Source organism: Phalacrocorax carbo, chromosome 3, assembly GCF_963921805.1.
Source record: "Phalacrocorax carbo chromosome 3, bPhaCar2.1, whole genome shotgun sequence".
In the NCBI taxonomy this organism is placed as follows: domain Eukaryota; kingdom Metazoa; phylum Chordata; class Aves; order Suliformes; family Phalacrocoracidae; genus Phalacrocorax; species Phalacrocorax carbo.
This window is the reverse complement of record NC_087515.1, coordinates 124,011,702-124,027,700: the sequence shown is the minus strand read 5'-3', so window position 1 is coordinate 124,027,700 and position 15,999 is coordinate 124,011,702. Positions and strand designations below refer to the sequence as shown.

The 15,999-nt window shown below is 46.2% G+C and overlaps 1 protein-coding gene across 1 annotated transcript; it reads right to left on the bottom strand.

Annotated features, from left to right (window-relative positions):
- Window positions 1-5,168: 5,168 nt before the first annotated feature.
- Window positions 5,169-11,219, bottom strand: LOC104051008 (opsin-5). Its single transcript, XM_009511964.2, has 4 exons — window positions 11,141-11,219; window positions 7,590-7,883; window positions 6,654-6,985; window positions 5,169-5,840 (listed from the first exon to the last, which is right to left on the bottom strand). Exons 1-4 carry the CDS (start codon window positions 11,211-11,213, stop codon window positions 5,493-5,495), a joined length of 1,047 nt encoding a protein of 348 aa, XP_009510259.1. The 5' UTR covers window positions 11,214-11,219; the 3' UTR covers window positions 5,169-5,492.
- Between the last annotated feature and the right edge of the window lie 4,780 nt (window positions 11,220-15,999).

Below are 15,999 nucleotides of genomic sequence, written 5' to 3'. Positions count from 1 at the left end.
TCAGGGTCACCTCACTGCCCCCCAGCACCCCCAGGGCCTCTCAGCAGAGCCGCTCTCCAGCAGGTCCCCCCCAGCCTGTGCTGGTGCGGGGGGTTGTTCCTCCCCAGGGGCAGGACCTGGCACTTGATCTTGTGTTGTTCTTGCTATCCCTGTCTATTCAGCACTTGGGCTTTCTTCAGGTAAGTTGATCCTAAATTCTCACCATCTTTATCTCCCCTCCAGAAGGAATTTGATTTATACCTGTGAAAAGTGCTCTGTGGAATCCCTGCAGGGCAAATGGGGTGTGAGGGTCTTTTGGGGAAAGTCCCTGGCGTTACAGCCCTATCCCACTTGGTTTCTTTTTGCCTTGCTGCTCATTGCGTCCCATTGTAAAATGAGAATACAGCGTCGCTGGGATAACGCTTGTGTCTGCGTCAAGGTGGAAGAGGCTGCAGCACGCTTCCAAGAGCTTCAGTGCCATCATACTGTATTCAAAATGAGATTTTCTGCAGTAGACCTGAAATCACAGATCCACTTAAGAGCACTGTATCCTCACTTCAAAGATTGCAACTGATGAGTTCTTCCTTTAAAATAAGGTTATTTCATGGGGCATGTGCCCGTAGTCTCACACTGCTCAGAAACAGGGACGTTAACTGACTTGCTGTTTTCTTTTCTCTGTTCTAATTAAGGTTTGAATTATTGATCCCAAGCCAGACCTTTGCCTTCAAAACTCCATGGGGTTTATCCTCAACTATTCATAAGTATCTGATTCCCTCCAAGAGAGGCTGGTGTGGTTCAAACCACGATATGCAGAAAGTAACAACAGTAAAGATACTCCCTTATGTCCTTTCACAAGCCTTCTTGCCCGACAACTGGAAAAATACACAGTCACGGTGTTGGTGACCTCTAAACTTCATGATGGCACTGGTTTCAATCATTTCTTTCTGTCTGTGCTTTCCCTGCTCTTTGATAATATATGTCATCAACCTGTGTTTGCCTTACGGAGTGCCCCCCCTTTTTTTTTAACTCTCATCTTTAAAAACTGCATCTTGTTCTTTTTGAATTAAATAAAAAAAATCCCCACCAGCTTCCACCGGAATTGCTCTGGGCCTTCAATGCTTGAAGGAGGGCCCTTTAAAGCTCTGGGTTGGGGCTGACTAACCTGCATTGATTCTGTCTTGTCATACCAAGGCTGGAAAACAAAATGGTGAGTCTAGGGAAAGAATGGTTTTCTCGCCTGGCGCACAGTGTTTGTGTTAGGCCCTTTAAGGGAGGAAAGCATTCAGGAGAACAGACTTCCCTTCAAACCCGGCGTCAGTTCGCTGCCTAAGCAGAGATTCCCTATGGGGTGACAAGCTAAGATGGAGCACGCTTTTCCCATGTGTCCTCTGCTGCTGGAGCAGCACAGCCGTGAGCACGGTGCTTACTGACACGCTCGTGTCGGGCCGCCGGCCCTCGCTGGTGACGGGGAACGGCTACCAGCTGAAATCTCAGCTGCTGCACACACTCCTCACCAACCCGGCTGCTTTAAAACTGCGCTGCTGTTCAGGCTAGTGAGAATTCGGGTTAGTGCAAAATCAAGTAGGCATTCTGCAAATATACTGAAAAACTTTGCTTCAATATGAGTATTTTTGGCTTGGTTTCAGGACAATGATGACCGTAAACCCAGGGACTACGTATTCAGGCCTTTCCAACGGGAATGCGCGAGGAAGCAGCAGGTTAGCGCATGGCTAAGTCACTTCCCTCAGGAAGTTCCAAAATAGACTTTTGGTTTTTTTAACGTGCTTTGCAAAGATGCAAGGGATACAGGCAGGACAAAAGGGCTGGAGATTGGGCGATCCTGATTTGCGCATAGGAACTGTCATACTGCAATGCCTTGTCTTTCATGAAAAAAAGCTATGATAAAGCAAGAACTTGCGCGTAGCACTGTCCCGGGCCGGTGCCCTAACTGTGAAATGAGCTTCCCTCTTGATTTCCAGTTGTGAAGTGACCTCCGGAGCATGGTAGGTGGGCCCTGCAGAGGGCAGATTTCCCTAAGGGAGAGGCAATCCATCCTTCATTCTTAGTGTTTCACAACCTTCGGGACTGGTGCTTTTAAACTTGTAGTAAATTGTTCGTCAGACAATTGGTGCTTCACAGCGATGAGCGGCAAGGCCATCTCTACTGTGTGGATAAGAGAAGAACCCAAGACAAAGTTTAACTGGTTTCCCCAAAGTCTCACGGAATAACTGGCGAAGTAACGGGGTAGAACCCAGGTCTCCGCAGTGGAAGCCTCAAGCTTTAACTGCTAAAACAATTATTTCCCTCAAATAAGTGATCTTTGTTCTGAAATGAGTCACATTTAATTTTACCTGTGGAAAATTGACCGTTAATAGAGGTGATCTAGTTCTGTAAGTTATTCCTGTGCTGAGATGGACAAACTGCCTAGAAAAACCTTCGTTTTTCTAAGTAAGGCACTGAATTCCAATTTATTTCAATGCAAGTCAGGGCGCTAGTTATGTTATTTAACTTTACACGTCCTCATCTGGGTGGGGAACCTCCATTTACCCTCAATAGAAAGCAAGCGGAAGGTGGCTCGCTCAGATGTGGATGTCGGCATTGTGAACTTCCACGGGCTGGTGAGGTAACCCCTGGTATGTGAGCAGGAGAGAGGCCTCTGGAGTTTTGACCTTAAATATTTTTCCTGGGATGACTGCGCTGGTGTCTGCGCACGTAAGCAGCCCAGATTCGCTCCTGAGGTAAGTGCTTGCATTCTGCTTCAGTGTCTTAGCAGATCACAACACAGTCCAGGGCTGGGCAGGAAGTACTGTGAAATTAGAGCTATGATTTGACCATAAATCAACTTCATGAAACTTAAGAAAAACTATCTAGTGCCCTATATAGTAACGCGATACTTCCTTTCCTAGTTCTCTGGTCAAGGGTAGCCCAGCTTTTTAAATTTTCTGTATGTAACATAAAACCATCTAAAATTCAGAGTCTCTACGGAGGAAGTTTTGATTTGCTTCTCACCGAGTCTGAAAAACCAAAAGAGACTTGAGTTTGATACACAAACACCTGGACTTTGGTTTTTAAAACTGAAGTACATAAACAGGTAATAAATCAGGCTATTAAAGTATTACACATTAACAATGTACAGATCTTTTGGTTTTACAGTGATTTTGTCTGTATTGTAGAGTGGCGTATTTTCCATATTACATACACTTTAAAAGCATTTACAAGTGGATGTGGACCTGTTCTGCTCCTAAATTTTTCACAGAGGAAGCTCATGTTACATGACACTATTAATGTGCGTCTCATTGTTCCGCTCACAAATCTGCAATTAGCAGGTGGGAATATATATTCTGCGATTTATTTTAAGCATCAAGCAGTTGAGGAAGTGAAAGCAAAACTCTGAGGTGCATCATGATTAATAAAACACAGTTTCATTTTCCTATCAATCAGGTCATTTTTCAAAGCTGGCAAAAAGGCTGATAATTGACATTTACTGTAACGAGTCCCTTTCCAGCATGTTACCACCTTCTCCCCCGCTGACACACTCCTCTGACCCCTCTTCTGTTTTACACTTTCGCATTTCCCCCTGCCATCTCCTCGCCTTCCCCACAGACACACTTGCATAACGCTCTCCTCCTCTTCACAAATATTTTCCTTCACCTTTCACATGCTCCCCTCCCAGTTACTGGTGTTTTCTCCTGCTCCCCACATCCCTCTGCCCTTTCCCCATTTTCCTGTGCTGGGCTGTCGGAGGTGACTGTTCCCCAGAGGATGCCTGACCTCTTCATATTTGGGGCAGAAGACTGAGCGCAGACTCATTCCGTATGGAGCATCTGCGAGTGACAACCCAGGACAAGATAATGTCACCCTGGAGGGCAACTTAATTCAGGAATTTTTCACAACTTTTTACAAATAGACCTAGTTTAATGTAGTGGAATATTTATGGGAGTTGGCGACGCTGCCAGTGGCTGGAGTTCAGGAGAAGGCAAGCTCCCTAATGTTTCCTAACCCCCGACTTAGAGGTTAATTTGTGCCTTGGTGTATGTTACAGCTCGTGTCTCATTTTGTTTGTTCTTTTGTAATCCACGCTCCACAGGAACAGAAATTCTCATAACCACAGAAGTGCATAAGCCTGTCTTTTAGCCCTGTTCTTGGCCTTAGCTGTAGTTTATAAAATGAAACTAATTATTAGGGTTTGAGCGTGGTAGAAGTTTTCAAGAACTCAGAGTCCAGTCACTATTGGTTTAGATCGTTCTTTAAAATCTGTGCCAAATCTGCCTGTGATTTAATTCCTCTCGTCTTCACCGAACCTAATGCGAAGAGAGATGTGGTCAGCTGAGCAAGCAGGGGCAGCAAGAACTGCTGCAGCTATCAAGCTGTATTTTGTACAACATCTCAAACCCTAAAGCTATGTGTTTATGTTCTTTAAAATCACAAGCAGTAAGTCAGAGAGAGAGATTTAAACCGTAGGAGCTCATCATTTCCACCTCTGAATCTCTTTTGTTAAAACTGGCTAGCAGGGTGATGCTACGGTTGCACGTAGGCTTTAAACTGAATCGGCAAACTCTGTTCTCAGTTGCCGCTGCGTCAGTGCTGCGGCCAGGGGGGAGCTCGGTCCCTCAGGAGCTCCCGCTGAAGCGACGAGGGCTAGGACTGCACCTGCACGATTGCTTACTGCCAGGCGGGTCATCCTGGGGAGGTCCTTTGGCATGCTGCACACAGTGCTCCTCCAGGAGACAAGCGCTCCGACAGCTTTCACGGTAGAAGAGCTGTTACACCTCGGCAAGCAACAGCGTAAGTGCACGGTTCCTTGTGCTAAGAGATTCCTTCGCTTCTCATTGTGCTATTTGTGATGTGCGGGAGGCGGCCCTCGCAGACTGCCACGTTCCCACCTAACCGCTTCAGGCTGAGGCTGCTCCGCTCCTTCTCGAGCTTGTCTTTTGAGGAGTTGGAACTATACTTCCGTCGGAGCAAGGAACTGTAAATATCTATAAGATATTTTGATGGCAGCCACTTTATCATCTTTTCCTGGCAGTGAATATTTCTTGCTACCCATGTGTTTTTCTGTCTGTATTGCTGGAAATCTACGCTCTCAGCTGTATTTATTCGGTAACACTTTGTGTTCAACCTACGGTTTTCTCTGGTGGCTGTTTTACTGGTAGAGCCAAGAGTTTGCAGAGAGATTGCATTAAAAAGTATAAAGTGTAAAGAAAAAACAACCACAAAATAATAAATCCTTTTTTAGTTATAGCTGTTTCCCTGAAAATAAGTTTAGTTTACGTTGTTTTATGTTTACTACATAAATCTATCTTTTTCCTATAAAGTGGAAATTCTTGAAAAAAATAGCAGGATTTTTTTGTGTAGCTTAAGGACAATATTTGAGAGTTGCTTAAAAATATATACTTAAACCTCTGTATTTGACATAAGCTATGCAGTGACAGCCCCGTGTGCTGCATTCCTACTCATTCGGACCCTTGAGCGAGCCCAGGTTTTGATGTATGTTGTGAAACCATCGCTGCGTTTCAGCGAGCTGCAGCTCCCTGGCTCTCCACCTTTGCAGCTGAGGAGAGACGTATGTTGTCTCTCCCACTCCACATCGTCGACACAGGATTTTCAGCAGAGTTGTCGGTGCTGAAGAAATGAACTCGCCAGCCACAGCAGCACTGCAACTGTTTAATTTCGCGACGGAAAGTTTTGCTGAAGATGTAGTAAATAAAAGGGTTATACGCCGTTGAAGATTTGGCAAACAGACAGGGCAGCAGCGTAACAATGGGCTGCAGGGAATCGCTGGAGTTAAATATGGACCAGAAGCTGGCTGCTGCGTACGGTGTCCACGAGCTCAGGAAGCCGACCGAGATGAGCACAGCCATCTGAAAGGGAAACAGGGCTTCAGTTCTCACCTTGCACTGGCTGGGTCTGATTCATGGTGTGTGGGTGAAACCACACCTGAAACAGCTGAAATACCTGAAACTGTATGCTTGCTATGCTGTGACAGGAGCACAGGTAACGCTAGACAGTGCATCTATGCTTTTATTCCCACCTAGCAGATCCACGCTGTGCGTTTCTTATCAGGCAGCAGTCGATTTCATCTCCTTCCCTGACGCTGGCTGCAATATGTCATGGGAGACACACAGACCAGCCAGGAAGTACAGCAACCAATAGACTGGCCTGTAGAAAGCTCGGGTCGATTCTGCTTTCCCACAAGAAATGAGCAACTGAAGTGCTCATTTGAAAAATTGTTATATTAAAAAATCCCGTTTCCATACAGAACGTCTGTGTTGCTCTCACTCAGAATAGCCACTCAATCAATTCAATATACATAGGATGACAGAACAAGACCTTCACCCCAGCTACAGCATGAATGGATTCAACAGCTATTCCAGCATGAATGGAAATCTCTGTGTTAATGAAAATCATGGGTGCAACTGTCTAAAGAAGGTTCAGCAAGCTGTGTTGTACCTACAACATATAATCCTGATCAAGCTACTGAAACGACAAGGTTTCCAGGAGCGCCCTGCTCCGCTGAGGAGTGCGGAGTATGGGTGAGACTGGAAACACATCTCCACCTTTGGTCAATACCAGACAAAAGCAATAAAGGGTCATCACGAACCACGCATGAGCAGAGCCCATTCTCTGCAAGCTCCTGACTACTGCAGACTCTTCTCGTCACTGGGATAACTCACCAGTGTCAGCTTCTTCTCCAGTTTAGCCGCATTAGGGATCCTGTCAATGTTCTGGATCTCTTGGTACGCTTTATGAACCTTCCAGGCAATTCCCAGGTAACAGGCAACGATGGTCAGCGCAGGCAGGACTGTGCACAGGAGGAACATGCTCAGGATGAATGAAAAGCCGTTGGAGGAACTGTGGAACTTGCTCCAGGCTATTGTACAGGAGATGCCAAATGGCTCAGGACCATAGTAGCCCCAGCCTACCAAGGGCAGGATGGCCCAGAGCAAGGAGTAGAGCCAGATGAAAGTAATCAAGACACGAATAGTGTTCTTGGTGATTTTGTTACCTGCAACAAAGAGGAAGAGCAAGCATATATGGACATCATCTCAGCAACGTGTTTTTTGCCATAACTTCTCCAACAGAAGGATGGTGGCTACAAATATGCCTGGGCTGCTGCTGCAGTTCCCAAATCTTTGGTCTTCTTGAGAAACGTAACAGAGAGGGTCCATGGGTTGGGTGACACCTGAGTCCAGCCCTCAGTGCTGATCTAAAGTTTGATAAATCAGGCAGCTTTACAAGATCAAGTTGACCCAATATGGACCGTGTTCCCAGCCCAGGAATGCCAGGAGGACACTCCTTCCTCTCAAGTTTCAGTATGTCTGCTTGCACACAAATGGGAAGATAGGACAGTCTGGTCCAGCAAAAAATCTGGGCTCTGCACCCTCAGGTAGTTTCAGTGGTACTCCTGAGAAGTGAGAAACCTCACTGTTCAATAAGGATTTTAATCAGATCCTTCTAGGAACATTAGAGGTTTGATATTGGAGTAAAAGTTGAGGCTTATTCCTACAGTTATTGAACTGATACTCCACGCCATATTTGGCAAAGTACCCCTCTGAAACACAACAGCCCAAACGCACCACTACAAGGCTACCAGAAACCTAATTACTTACTATTAGATTTGGATGAATTGGTGACAAGGAATCGGATCACGGCCATGGCACACAGGGTCATCATGCTGCAGACACCAAAAAGGAAACCCATCAGGGCATAATATATGCAGGACGCATCTCCTCCCAGCCAGGCGTGGTTCCAGGCGGATGCAATGGCCAGCGGATACATGCTGATTGCCATTCCAATATCTGCTACCGCCAGGTTGACTGTAAGCAGCTCCGGTGACTTCAGGAGGGAAGAGCGCTTCACAGCTGTAGCAAGGACGGCTGAATTTCCGAGGATTGTCAGGATGGCTGGAAGAGAAGAATCAGCACAGACAATGATATCAAATGGTTAGCACACCTGTGAAATGCTTATATATAAAAAGGGTGTGAAAAATGCCAGTCGTTAGCCTGGGACTGAAGTCCAGAAGACAGGACAGGCAGGGAGACTAGCCAGAATTCAGCATCTCCCAGACCAACACAGTACTGTGCTGATGCTTTGAAAACACACAGGTGTGTATCTGCTATGCCCTGCTATGAAACCTTGTCCTTCTGCTGTTGATGAAACTTGTTCTTTTAGATTGCAGGTGGGAAATACCAATTCTAAGAGCTGCTACACAGCTCAGCATCCTCCCCACCGCATCCGCTGTTTTGCTTCAGCCAGCTCTTGGGTTTCACTTCCTGCCTCCCTGCTAGACAGGGATTTCCCAGTCAGGCTGTGCTTCCACTGTGGACCTGCTAATGGAAAGAGCGCTTCAGATTTCTGTTCACAGCCCCCTGCAGTGCTGGCCAGCCTCGCCGACTGGGAAATTTTGTCATATTAATAGTAGACCATATCTTGCCGCTTGCTATCACCACACCTTAGATCTTCACTTCCATGTCACACCCCCCTCTCCAAGCACTATATCCCACCCATTTCCCTGAGGCTGCCATCATGTGAGTAGCCCACACCCGTTTGCTCCACTCTCTTACAGTATCTTGCACACACACCATCAAGTAAAATGGGCCTATCCACCTTCATTTTTCTCTGGTAGTAGCCCCACTTACTTCTCCTTCCTACTGAAGAACCGCAGCTGTCCCGCCTGCTTGTCCTCTCCTCTCATCTGGTGCCCTCCACTTCCCAAAGCCTTCCCTCTTCGCCGTGTATCTTCCACTGGAGCCCAGCACAAGCCTCCTGGGCTCTGAGCTGCCTTGAGAGTTGGCATGTGCTGGCTGGGCAGCTCAGGGTCCTGCCTGGTCAAGCGGCTGAGAATCCCTATGTGCCGCCGCTCAGGCACGCGCGCTGCTCCGGTGGTCTCTGAGAGCAGCGAGACAGACCATAGAAATTGTGTAGCCAGAGGCGTGCAACAGACCAGAGATTGCTTGGCAAAAGGACCTGTCAGATGTACATTATTCAGATACGCCATATGGCTTCGAAGCATTCATGACCACGGTGTCAAAAGTACACGAATCAAACAACCCATTTTCTCTTTTCTTTCAAGAGAACGTTGTGCTGGAGCTACGTTTTGGTCAAAGGTTTTCCCGAGAAGGTGTCCTCTGGAGTCAGAAGTGAAGTAGGGAAACAGAAAAAGATTCTCGCATGTTCCTTTGTCACTGTGAAAGCAGACAGGTTGCATTTGCTCTCAGATAGCCCATAATAAAGTGCCCAGAGAGGAATTAATAAAGGCACATGCAACAAAATGGAATAAATACATTGGCGTAAATCCAAGGATGGGCAGATGTGCCAAGAGAAAGCCTTAAACAGGACAAAGGTACAAATCAGAGACCCCACGTTCCTCATTCACTCACTTCCTAACCACACGCGTTCACTTGTCACCTCTGGATACGCTTGAAGAGTTCCCTGGGCTCTCAAGAGCTGTGTGCCAGCAGGCACGGAGGCGCCCACGGTGGCTTGGCACGGGACCGCTTGCTGACAGAGAGTGACCTGTGGCTGGGTGGGAAGAGCACCCTCCTGCCAAACGACAGCCGCAGGCTGGGACATCCTCCGGCTTCAGGAGGAAAATGAACCCAGTTCACTTTCTTCTGAGAGCCCTAATGGCTACACAAGAGGGGGGAAGTAGCTCTTATTCTTACCATCAGGGGCGGACATCCAGGCCCACCCACTCCTTTACACTGACAGACACTATTCCCTTCCATCCCACTGCCTGCGAGGCTGCTGGATGGTGCGGGACGAAGCTGTGCAAGAGTGGGCTAGTAATCTAATAGTGGAGAGACTCATGGTGAGTGCTGCAGCCCATGCCCTGGCCTTGTTTCCTAATAAAACATAATTTCAAGGGACAAACAGGCCTTGCTGCAGCCCACAGTGAGGCGGCAAAGCTAAGGATAAACACAACACGGTTTCCAGTTAAGCTCACTGCTTCATATATGGGATGTAGCAAGCCTGGCTGCCACACGGGGCCCTTGATCCGATGCTGGAAGCTATGCCTGAAGCTTAGGTGCCTAAAAGCCCTTTAGGAGAGGTGTGATGCTGTTGCATGGTGGCACAAGAGCAATGTCAGCAAGGGGAGCCCCAGCCTCCAGCCCTTTGTTGCTGCCCCATCCCATCGCCTTAATGGCATCTACATATTTACATTTGTGTGAGAAAGGAGCCGGCATGCTGACATGGATTAAAAGCAAAACCCTTCATTGTTTTGCAGATAGTGACTTTCCTCACCCTGAGTCGCACTCTCTGCTGCCAGCACAACTGAGGGGACAGCACAGTGCTCTGCAGTGCAGTCAGTGCAGGGAAGAGTGTGCAGGGACAGGGGCGAGATGTGAAATGCTAAAGCCCAGCATTGCTGCCCAAAGCCTCTCTATTAAAGCACATAAAAATATATGCTTGTCTTTCTTAAATGCATCTCAACCAGCGTTTTCAAATCAGCTGAGGGGAGGAAGGTACTTGCATCTTAGCAAAATTCAGTTGGACTGCACGCCTAAACCAATTCAGCTCCTCTCCAAACCTACACCGATGGTAAACAAATCACCTGGGTACATGCAACAGTCAAGGAAGAAAATGCTTTGCTAAAGCCACGCTGGAGCAGCCTGGTACATATCCCCACTTATATTTCATTGCAAATCTGCCTTCAGCAGGGCAAACATGCCATTAGGAAAAACCAAACTGCAGTTTGGAAACCCTTTGCTATTTTACACCAGTTTATCCTACCAACACACAGCTGCTCTCCATGCCTAATGACCATCCCCCCTGCAAGGGCCAAACCAAAGTTGCTCTCCCCTGATCAGTCTCACGAAACGGGCTGCCTCATCTCTCAATTCACAGGGCTGCGATGCCAGGATAAGCACATAAGCACAGACAACTTATTTTGAGTACTTGTGATGCCGCAGAGGCAACCTTATGCTGGCAAGCCTTCAGCATCAAAACAAAACATTGCAAATCTGAGAGTGGAGATTAATCCTGGCATCCAACCGACTCGAAGGCGGTAAGCAGGAACCTGTGTGGAAATAGATTTTCTGTCGTTTCCCTCCGGCTTCCTCTGGGGCTGCTGGTGCTGACCACAGCACAGACAGGGCAGCCCCGGTGTGTCCACTCCTAGGCTTGAAGCAAACAAGCAGGTTGAGAAGGCAGAACTCACCTATGATCAGAAGAAAGACTCCAGCCCCATAATCCACTACCGGGTGGAGTTTGGAAATGTATTGCTCCTCCATTGTCCCTTGTGGAAGTGGGTGAAAGTTTTAAATCAAAGGCGAAGTGACCGTAGGGGCAACGAGACCCTTCCTCGAGGCTTGCCTGCTGCAGATGGGAGGCAGGCAGTCGGGTGCTGTCTGTGCGAAAGGACCCTTCTGCTTTCTCCCTCTCTCCCTCCCTCTGTGTGGCAGGGGAGAAGCCTGGAGTGAGAGAAAAGCTCCGTCCCTGGGGAGGCAGAGTGAAAGCTAGGCAGAGCCACTGCCAGAGCGATCCCGCCTGCCCGGCTGCCTGGCTGGCAGAGCATCTCTCCACCCACTCCCTCCTCTCACACCACTCTGCTCCTTGGCTTGTCAAGCAACTTCACAATGCAAATCCCTTCAGACTACCATTGCTGAGCAAAAACAATTGTCGCTCAACCATCAGCAGCCTTGGAAAATAAATCCAGGCAGGGGAAGGAAGGTTGGGAGTTTTGTTTTCCAGCTTTATGGCTGCGTATGGGAAATACAAGTTTGGGGTGGGGGGATCTCTGTGTTGAAGTATCAGAGGAAAGCTGTTTGCTGCAGGGGCTCAGATGGGTCAAAGTCGCACCACCGAAGGCAGGAGTGCAGAGCTGCTCCAGGGCAGAACTGGAGGATGCTCAGTCCGCTGCGCACAGCAGAACCAAGCTCTGCTCACTCTAGTGACACTCCAGTATTTTTACTTGGCAAGCAACACGAGCAACACCTCACATCCAAGTTTACATTCTCCTTACAATATCTGAGCCTAAAATCATCAAAATGTTCTCTCGGTCTTTATAAACAATGCTAAGTTTTGCTCCAGGCTCCAAATATGTGTTACAGGCTCATCTATCAATTTACATATGCAGGTCTTGATTTTGGTGCACAGAGTTTACAGCTCTGTAGTTGCAATGCCACTAACTTGGCTTTTAGCCTGGGCAGCACCCAACCAGCACATTGAAGAGCTGATCTCTTCTAAATTATTAAATTCTGGTACCTGCATATGCTAAGCTGCATTAGCATCATTCTCTGCTTGGCCTGTTTTACTCTGGTCAGACGTTGGGAATTTTAAGATCCCCAAGAGCACGTAGGCATCTCATGCGCAGCCTAGGTGGAATTTAGGCACTTAAGTATAGCAGTACCAGCCTAAATTCTGAAATCCTTAGGAATCTGAGAGGCTTTAAAAGCTTTGAGTTTCACCAGAAAGCAAAACTGGCCGTGCACAGATACACTGCCACCTCAGCTTTGCTGCATGTCTCTGTGCTTGTTCCCTGCTGACGCTGTCTGGGACTTACACACCAGGGATCCCCGCACTGAAGGCTTTGAGGAGTTTAATTCAGCAACCAAGTACATGCAGCAACACACATATAGCACGGGGCCCAGTAGCACTCACAGCCTTCTCAGAGCACTTTTATCCTAAAAGCTTAGCCATCCTCCTTGAAATGGAGAAATCGGTTCCCTCCTCTGGTTTCAGAGACTTGAACACCTGTTTTTCCTGCAAAAGTATTTTATTCTGCAGTTTATAGATGCATTAGGGTGAGAAAAATGCCATTAGAGAAAGGTGCTTTCCTCTCCACTTGAAGCTGGATTGCACCACACCTAAGTCTCATTAGAGGGAGAGAAAACGAATGGTATCTCACTCTCTGATGCTGAGGGGAGCTCTTGCTCCAAAAGTTGTTAATATATTTTCCAATGAACAGCTATAGCATAAAGAAATATGTGGGGGTAATGACGATCAGTATTGGCCACTGGCTACAGCTTCAAAGTGAGCCAGTCTTACAGAGGTGTTGCTCAGGGTATAATTACCACTTCTGGGAAATAAAATCCCTGTATCTGGGGCCGTGGCCCCACATCAGGGTTCCCCATTGTCAGCATGCTGGGTCTTACGAGTTTTGTTCTTACTAAATCTGCCTCCAGCACCGAAGAGAGAACTTGGATACAAAATTCAGAACTAATTCTGCTGTCACAAACACAAACTTTTTTTTTAAAGGAGAGTGAGCACTACTAAGAGTTTGGTGGCTTCATTAGCCCATAGCAATGCTCCAGTTCCCAAGTCCTGCTGCCAGGAGCTGGATGTAGGCAAGATATGGCAGAGGAGAGCCTAGAGGGAATGCCTATTTTTCTATCAGAGAATAGATACGGTACCTCCTAGTTTTATCAGAGTGGTTTCAAGAGATGCTGCAGCCTAGTGATTCCCATCCTCAGAAACCATTTTCCTGTGCTAAACTACTTCTTGACTGAGGCTGGCTTATGTGTAGTCAGCCCGAGTGTTTCTGAAAAACTCCCCCAACCCATCTCGTGTTGCTCCAAAGTCAGTAGAAGCTCAACAGAGTCTGCATGTATTCGTGGCATAGATTAAGTACTAGGAGATAGAACAGTCCACCAGTTCTTCTCCAGAGCTTATAAAATTCTAATTCAATGACAGAAATTGCTGGTCTGAGAAATCTGAGCAGAGAAGACAAAAAGATTGCAAAGTTCCTGTTTACACTGGACATCTAGGAAGGGATGAGTTATGAGCAGAGGGAAGACCAAAGGATAAGGAGGGACTTTGACTATTATCTGGGTGAAGAGAGACTGATGTTCCAAACCTCAACCCAATGAAAAGAGGACACAGAATCACAGAATCACTGAGGCTGGAAGGCACCTCTGAAGATCATCTAGTCCAAGCCCGCTGCTCAGAACAGGATCAGCTACAGCAGGTTGCTCAAGGCTGTGTCCACTTGGGTTTTGTATATGTCTAAGGATGGAGACTTCACAATAGGTGGAGCTCCTCTGTGGGCAACTTGTTCCAGTGCCCCTCTGTGGTCTCATTCAAAGTCTCATATGGTTTTTGCACAATGACACCACCTAACTCAAGAAATCAAGCACCTACTTATTAGCTGTTCAGTGCAGATGTCCTTCACCTTCACCTTCAAACTCTGTTCCTTGGCAGTGGATAGTCAGCTGAATGTGTGTGTTTGCTGTAATGCCTCTCAAGCCTTGGGTGTATAAGCAAATGAATATCCGTTTGGACTAGAAAGGTAGGATACATACAATATTTATTATAAAATTAAGTTCTTATACCAGAAAAGGCTAAAAAGGGGCAGATACGATGTCTCAAAAACATGCCTAATAACGAGAGTCTTAAATAGCTTGATCAAATCAGTATAGTCTGTTCAAGAAAAAAAAAAAGGTTACCATTTGATCCCATTTGGGGAAGAAATGTCTGCTAGAGTCAGCAAAAGACACAGTAAATTCTGTAACAGAAAGTAAAATATTGCTGCATTCTGGCAATTAATCCAGTACAGTGCACACAAAACCATAATATTGGTACATCAAACAATGCCAGATCACCACAAAGATGCTGGAATTCAACTGTTCACCTTGTTAAATTCACAGAACAGTTGCTGGCAGTGTTTTGGGCTGGGCCAACTAGCACTGTCCTAAGTCATTCCCAGGCACAGGTCGGCTAAAACAGGCTCATGACCATGCCCAGTAGGCAGTAAGGCCATTGATTTTGAAGACAAAGTGACACTGCTTAGTTCCCTGATAGAGATGTTGCCCAGTGTTTTGCTCTTATCACGGGTGCAAACATTTAGTTGAGATTCTGAAGGTACAGTTGTTAGATGAGAAGTGACTGTTTTAAAGGATCGTTAGTGCTCAAATAGAGCTTATAATTCTGAGAAAGGAAATTCTTTGGAAAGATTCCTGGCCTGTGCTATGCAGTCAGCTCACCTATCATGTCTTTTTGGCCTTTCTCAGTGAAAACACAACAGAGGGCTCAGTCCAAGGAGCCTGATGTCACTCAATCCAAGACAGATCTCCTGCTTTCCCACTTGTCGCATGGTCTATCCTCTCACTACTGAAATAAGATATTAAATTTCTTCAGGCAAGCAAAGACAAACCAGAGGCAAGATTAAAACTTTTTGCTGAGAATTTAATTACTCCCTGGAGACCCCATTGGCTACATCAGGAGCCTAGGCCTCTTCCAACTTTTGTGGGCACCTTAGATTACACTGTGTGGATATTTCATGCTGGTTTAGATGGCATTTCATTTATTGTGAAACCCTGAACTTAGCATTCACATGGAGCGGGATTACATCAACAGTTCAGTTATGAAATGGAAGAAAAGAAAATAAATGATTAAAACCAGAAGAGTTGACTGATCCCAAACCCAGTGCATTATTCATGTATCGTTTAACAATAGCAAGTTGTGCCCAGCATTATCTTTCTGCACTTCAGATCAATCTAGATCATCTGTTTACAACCAAAGCACAGTCAAATTTTACACATCTTGACAGACATGATTTTTGGAGATCATATTGTAGAATTGTTTTGTGAAATCTGCCTTCAATTTAAGGAAGTACTCTTTAAATTAAACAGACGGAAGAATAAAGTCGCTACCTACTCAATTCAGACAGGTTATGTGAAACTTCAAACAAACACTGAACTCACCATGAAATCATACATACATACGTTTTTGATGTAAATATATATACATGTATATAGACCAAGTTCCTATTGTTTATGTAAAAACAAGGTATGGGCTGACTAATTACTCAAAGCTACCAAGTTAGAACATCCTACAACTTCATTCTTCCTTTCCACAGGAAAACAAAAAAAAAAAGGTAAAAAGAGTATTCTGAAAGCCTGAAAGGCTCTGAATCTGTAGGAGCAAAGGAATCATTCTGAATTATCAGTGTGCCAGGATGTTGTAGTTCATTTTGCAGAGATAAAATGTCTCAATGTTTGGAGCTGTTTCTGCCAAGAATATTGGGTTGGGTTTGGTATCGTACATCAATATCATTTATATCTCCTGATACCTGGAGAA